The sequence below is a fragment of the Humulus lupulus genome, chromosome 1 (genome assembly GCF_963169125.1).
Source record: "Humulus lupulus chromosome 1, drHumLupu1.1, whole genome shotgun sequence".
Lineage (NCBI taxonomy): Eukaryota > Viridiplantae > Streptophyta > Magnoliopsida > Rosales > Cannabaceae > Humulus > Humulus lupulus.
This window is the reverse complement of record NC_084793.1, coordinates 55,152,958-55,160,164: the sequence shown is the minus strand read 5'-3', so window position 1 is coordinate 55,160,164 and position 7,207 is coordinate 55,152,958. Positions and strand designations below refer to the sequence as shown.

Here is a 7,207-nt window from a genome sequence, read left to right as displayed (position 1 = left end):
TTTGCAGATGCTCTAAATAACTATAATATACACGGTAATAACAAAAATCGCGCCGAAAACTATTCACGGATCGAGAACACTGAAGAGCCCCACCGGTAGAGCTTAAAGTGAAGCCCTAGATGAGAAATTCCCTAAATATATTATATTCTATAAAACCTACTCTTGTTCCAATTATGTGGTATTTGAGTGTAAAAGTGAATAAAAGTAACTCCTGAAAATAGGTTGATTCTTATAACCAAACAAGTCATATTTTTTCTTTGTATTTTCTTGAGTTCTAAGTTCTAATTATTGTCGTTTAGTGATAAAATTATCATTGACCAAATCCGAGTTCAACATTATATTTTATCAACATCTCAAATTCAAATATGGTGATGATAATTTGTGTAGTTTTAAATTACAATTTATACAGCCTAAACACATTTGACATGAAAATAATTATAAGAACACTCGTATAAATCATTCGTTACCCGCCTAAAATGTGGATTTAGAAATAAAGTTGGAAAATATTTTTAAAGGGGAAAAAGATTTTAGCCGTGCCAGCTATTGCCTATAAAATAGTTAAGGTCAAAAGAGTACATATCTCGGATTCTTAGATCAATTTAAAATGTTATTAAATTTTAAGGACCAGTACTGCAATTTACGAAGGGACTAAATAGATAAAAAAAATATCGCGTCCTGATCAATGTTAGACCCAAAGCATATTGTTTCATGAAACCCAATTCTCTCTCTATCGCTGAAATGGCTCCAATGAGCTAAGGTAATACTTTTCTTCTTCAGCTTCAATTTCAATTTCAATTCCATAAAAATTTATCTGTGTGTGTATATTTATCCAATTTAGTTCATTTTTTTCCATTCTTTCATAGGCATGACAAATATTCTATTTAGAAGTTTTCTCTGCACATATTGATCATATCACAATGGCATTTGATTGTTTGTGTGAAATTCAATATATAAATGAATGGGTCTTCTTAAATTTTGATTTTAGTAGATCCCATAATCGAAAAGTTTCTTAATTTTTGTTAATTGAAGTGATATGCCTTAGGTGGTGCTCTCTATTTTGTATCCTGAATTTTTCGAAGATTGAAAATTAATCGAATTATGAAGAAAATCTTATCAGCATTTATGTCTATAACCTTTACTCTTATGAAAATAATATGAGGAATAATTAGCAGACACGTTTAAATTTTTAAGAGATTGAATTTGGAATGATAAGGTAACTATTATCTTAATTTCTGTGTAAAGAGTTAACTTTTTCCGCCTTAATTGGGCATTTTTCTTGTAAATTTTACTGCACATTCAATGTTTTTCTTGGGACTTTTAGCAGAGAAAAAATAATCCGAGGATGTTTTTCTTTAAACTGCTGATTGGCCTTCTGTATAGTCTTTCTTGTATCTTTGTTCTTTTTCTAACTGTTTCTGTTTGTCATTTATTTTCACCGTTGATGTTCTTCTTTGCAGTTATATAAGATAAAATATTGAATATGGAATTGGGCCATGGGTTACCGATCTATGGTCATTTTTTGCAGTTTGGCGTTCTTATATCTTGTGTTTAGAGTTGCCATTAACTGTTGATATCATAAGTAAACAAACTACATATTTTATGTTTTGGGTCCATTTTTATTTTCTAAATACTTATTTTGACTGATGCAAGAATATACTTACCTTGTCGAGGGTGCTTATGTAGAATGAGCTATTTTGTCTAGTTTACTTTCCCCTCAATTTATATAATTGTTTCTAATGAAGATCTTTAATTTTTCATCAGAAGGTAAATTATTTCAATGGTTCAACAAACAGTAGATTCCAAAGTTAGGGAATATGGGATGGGCACTTCGGAAACTGAGTTTTCTACTGGTGAAAAGCAGTTGCCAGTTGCTGTAAAGAAGACTGTGTTGAGAGATTTGCAAAACGATAATAGAGTCAGGGTGCCCAACTCTATCGAAAAATCTCCTCTGTTAAAGGATACAAGTCCTTTAACCAGTACCATTAAACTTTCTGGCACCAAGAGAGACTCACCTGAGTGCCCAGAAAGCCCTTCTCAACACCGGTCTCCAAACAGTAACTTCACAAATGGGCACCTTGTCTATGTCCGTAGAAAATCAGAGGCAGAGGTAGGCAAGAGCAGCATCTGTGATAGCACAAACACCAATGCTAATGGTTTTCAATCAAGGCCACTTGGCCAGCAGAAGGAAATCGTCCAACCTATACCACAAATTAAAAACCCAGAAGTATCTTGTTTTCCTGCACATTCTCCTATTGCAATGACATCATCCATGATCCCCTCTAGAAAACCTTCTGTTCCTCTTCCGCAAAAGTCTGGTATGCAGTTAGCATCCAAAGAATCCAATGACCTCATTGTTTCTGATACACCTTCATCAGGTAATTTAAAAGCACTAAGAAATTTGAACTGGGAGGAGCGATATTGTCAGTTGCATTCGTTGTTGAACAAATTGGACCAATCACAGCAAGTTGACTATCTTAAAAGTGTGTTCTCTTGAATCCTGAAAATTTTCATTAATGCTTTATTATTCTATTGCCCACATCCAAGTAACATCAACTGATTGCCTGATGAATTGATTCTCTTAGTGCTTTGGTCACTCTCCTCAGTGGAGCTAAATAGACATGCGGTTGAGTTGGAAAAGAGGTCAATTCAGCTATCACTCGAAGAAGGTAAAACATTACCTAATTTTTGTTCAGTTTTATTTTTCCACTTTACTAGCTCAACAAATCTTTTTAAACTAGGGAGCAACTATGATGATAAGAATATATAGAACCCCAAGTGGTCATTAGATTCTAATTTATGGGGACCAATCTAGAAATTCGCTAAAATTTTCTGCCTCCCAAAGATTGCAAGGTTAAGTTGAATGAGAAGGGAAAAAAAGCTTGCCTGTGACAGAAATTTGTTTTGTTACTTTCTTCAGAAAATTGTGAGAACAAGGAAGTTCACAATCATATGATGCAAGTTTATGACTCACTTTCCTTATTCATTTTTGTGAATTAATGCTTATACGAGTGCTGTTATCTTGACACCCTTGTAATTTGGTTAGCTGTGGTTTGATTGGCAGTCATAATAGTCATCTGCGTTTTCAGCAATCTTCGTTTCTTATATTGCATCATATGTCCTATTTGACAGCTAAATACATTAATAGAGGCCTGAAACCTTCCATTTGGACTTACTCTCTCCGTAGAATCAATAGCTTTTATTTCAATTTGTTATTTCTCAGCAATAACTACAGAAGGCCATGTTCCTGATCCTATGTTAACTTCTTTGAGCAGTTAAACTGCCTTAGTTGTACGGCGGTATATACATCACTTACAAAAACTCCGTCAATTATGTATCTACTTTGAAATGCTTTGATTTGATATTGGTCCTTACTGCAGCAAAAGAGTTTCAGCGGGTTCAGGTTCTTAATGTTCTAGGAAAACCATCTGTATCACCCTCAACTCATCAACACCAACCGGAGAAGCGAGTTTAGTTCCAGTTTCAGCCATAATGTTTATTCTCTAGTTGATTGAAATGTGGCCAACTTGTTTCTTCTCTCATGGGCTCTATCTTCATCTGCGAGTTCTGCTCCTGCTGTTATGCGAGTTCTGTCATGTGGAAGCTGTTGTTGCTGACTGTATTTACTTGTAATTAAGGTGAAATTTCATAGAAATTTAATTCCTCATCAGCTTTCACGCAACCTTTGTTAGATTGAGAGACATACCAATTAGTATGTTTATATGAAATAACTAAAGATTGTATAGGTACGCTGCCCATAAACTCTTTATTTGAAAAGGAATGCAATTCAAACTGAGTAACCACATTGTGTAAAGACTCCAAGGACCCTCGCAAAATCTATATAATGTTTTTATTTTATTTTATTTTTGGTTAAAAAAATGCACCGATCAATAACTAAAAATAAAATTGCACTGATCAGATATTTTGAAGTGGAACACCCTTTCCACATTATACGCTTGAAAGTTCGGCGATTATGTGATTTGTATGATAACACTATGGTGATCGACACATTGTTAAGGGAGAGATTTTAGCAACAATCTCTCCCCATTTTTCTTTTGCTTCTCATTTTAAATAAATTATTATTGAGAAAAAAAATATATTATATTATTACCCGATGATAGTGGTTATACATTATAGGAAATAATAATAATAACAATCAAGATTTTTTTTTTGTCGCAATAATAATGAGATTTGTTATATCTAAAATTCAAATTCATTTCTCAGGTATCACAAATAGATGTTTTTGCTTGAATGTCAAGTCGGAATAGTGGAGAGTGAAATAGACAGAGTAATAGAGATAGATGTAAAGAGATAGTGAAACTCTTGTATTTATTATTTCAATGGGGGAAAGACTCATAAATACAATCAATAATTAATGTTGATATTTTACTTTGGGAACCTAGTGATTCTTCATTATTATGGGCATCCATATATATAATATTCATAACATTTATTTTAATTTTGGTTAAAAAAATGCATTGATCAATAACTAAAAATAAAATTGCATTGATCATATATTTTGAACTGGAACACAATTTTCACATTATACGCTTGAAAGTTCGGCGATTATGTGAATTGTAGGAAAACACTATGGTGACCGACACATTGTTAAGGGAGAGACTTGGTAGCAACAATCTCTCCCCCATTTTTCTTTTGCTTCTCATTTCAAATAAATTATTATTATGATTAAAAAAAATTAAAATATTATATTATTGCTCGATGATAGTGATTATACATTATAGGAAATAATAATAATAACAATCAAGATATTTTTTTTTTGTCGCAATAACAATGAGATTTGTTATACCTAAAATTCAAACTTATTTCTCAAATATCACAAATAGATGTTTTTGCTTAAATGTGAAGTCGGAATAGTGGAGAGTGAAAAAAGATTTTGATGGGTGGAGAGTTTAATAGTGAATTCAATAGATGACATCATGTCGAGATGTCTAGTGATCTCGTGTTCTTGTTAGATGGGAAGATAAAAGTGAGCCAAATATAAACTATATATTAGTTCTTAAGGTGTGCCTGAAATGGGTGAGGCATAAGATAATTAAATAAAACAAATATTAATTTTTTCAATTTTTATACATAAAATAATATTTTTTTAAAAGTTTGGGAGCCCTTTAGGGTGGAGGCCCCAGACGTGGGCCTAGCCCGCCTATACTCATGCAGAGCTTAAGTTGTGTCTCTTCGAGATCAAGCTTTAAAAGGTTTCGACTCTCTAAGGCCACATTTAAAAGTTTGGTGTAATTGATTCTCTAAGGCCACATTTAAAAGTTTGGTGTAATTGATTATGGTTCCGCATTATAAATTATTATATTCTAGTACAATATTTCAATTTCAAATAGCATAAGAAATATTTGCTTCTCCGGTTAGGCTATCACTAGATGAGAAATGACATAAATTCAGTGATAAAAAAAAACTCACTCGAATTCGTGATGAAATAACTCATCACGTAAAAAAATTAATTGTTATTTTATTGAATGAGCATCAACAATAGTAAGATGAGTTGATAATATAATGTGTGAAAAATATGAAAAAAATTGTTGTGAATTTTTTTTAAATCAAATTAAAATATTAGTTGGGAGATGAATATAAAATAAAAACAAAAAAAAATATTATTGTAATAATGTAGAGTAATGACTCACATACCTTTAATTTATACACTATGTTGTATAATTATAAATGAGAAATTATAATAAATGGCTCAAAACAATGGTATCAAGAAGTTAATGTCCCCATGTTAAAAATTGTAAAGAAATTATCATTTTATATCCTTGATTACCTAAATGATCATTTTCTAACATTTTTTAATTTATTTAGGAGTGTATGACTTTAATATAGTAGTCTATGTATATTAGTTTTGTTTAATTAGTTTTTATTTTAAAGTTATATTAATTTTTTAAGTTTTTTATGGGTTGTTGGTATATTATTTTCCAACTAGTGTATATGTTTTTGCGGTATATTATTTTTCTTATGATATTTAGTTTCTATCTTATATACATAATGGTAGTATATAATTTTGTATCATGGTATATACATTTTAATGTTAGTATATAATTGTGTTAGCATCATATATACATTTTTTAGTAATAATTTTGTAAGTTTTATTGGTATATTATTTTTCAACTCGGTATATGTATTTTGTGGTATGATATATCATTCAACAAACTATAAAAAACAAAAAAAAATCAAAATAACTTTAAAATAAAAATTAATATACATATATCATAATATTAAAATATTTAGAATAAAATAGTAATTTGCTAAATGACATATTTTGTAATATGTAATATTAAAAATAGGGTTGTGCAAAAAATTTTGCAACCCGCCCAACCTAAATAAATTGCCCAAATCAACCTGAAAAAACAAAAAAAAAATAAAATACAACCCGAAAAACTCGAGTTAAATTTAATCCACCCAATTTGTTAATTGGGCGGGTTGAAAAATAGGTTCAACTCGCCCAATTAAACTTTTATTTTTTTTAAATATTTTTTTAATATTTCCTTGGACTTTAAGCTTTGATATTTTCTTTTTATTTTAAGAATAAATGTTTGTTTAACACTTTAATGTTGATTCAATTAATATTTTAAAAAGCTGCAAAAAGTTTTGAATTTTTTAAGCTTGATATATAAAAATTACACTAACAACATATTGTAAAAAAAATATTATAACGGTTTGGGCAGTGTTTACCCAAAAATGGCTCTTGATGACGTGGCAAGAACTTATTACACGTGGTTGGCACGTGGCAGCGTCAAAGTGAAGAGGTGTTGTTCGTCTATCGACCAACTCATTGTTGCTTCATCAGATCTCGCGATTAGATGCAACCAGCCTGGTCGCGTGCTTCAGTTTATTTCCTTTAAAGAGATGTAATCTTGTAATAACTACATTTATGATATTTTTTCCTTATTGCCTTGATATGCTGATATTAAGGATAATTAAGGCCCATTGGCCCATGTAACCCCCTTGAGTATATAAATATGAATGAGAGGGCTCAAGGAAGGGACTTTTGGACCTTTTTTTCTGAATATTCATAGAAAGGGCATAGTGCGATTATCCACTGAAAAGGTGTAATTCTAGTAAGGCTTGTGAAACTCAAGAACCCTAGTTCTTTGATCACGGCATTGGGATTCAACATCAATAATATCACTAAGTGGATGTAGGTTATTACCACATAGTTGGGGCCAAACCACTATAAATCACTTGT

The 7,207-nt window shown here is 31.1% G+C and overlaps 1 protein-coding gene across 3 annotated transcripts; it reads left to right on the top strand.

Annotated features, from left to right (window-relative positions):
• Positions 1-611: 611 nt before the first annotated feature.
• LOC133792665 (uncharacterized) lies at positions 612-3,797 on the top strand. Of its 3 annotated transcripts, none has more exons than XM_062230587.1 (5): positions 612-757; positions 1,762-2,480; positions 2,583-2,666; positions 3,221-3,296; positions 3,378-3,797. In XM_062230587.1, exons 2-4 carry the CDS (start codon positions 1,778-1,780, stop codon positions 3,274-3,276), a joined length of 843 nt encoding a protein of 280 aa, XP_062086571.1. In that variant the 5' UTR covers positions 612-757; positions 1,762-1,777; the 3' UTR covers positions 3,277-3,296; positions 3,378-3,797. The 3 variants fall into 3 exon arrangements, with proteins under 3 accessions (XP_062086571.1, XP_062086559.1, XP_062086564.1); XM_062230575.1 differs by having other exon boundaries at positions 3,130-3,296; XM_062230580.1 differs by lacking the exon at positions 3,221-3,296.
• Positions 3,798-7,207: the final 3,410 nt, after the last annotated feature.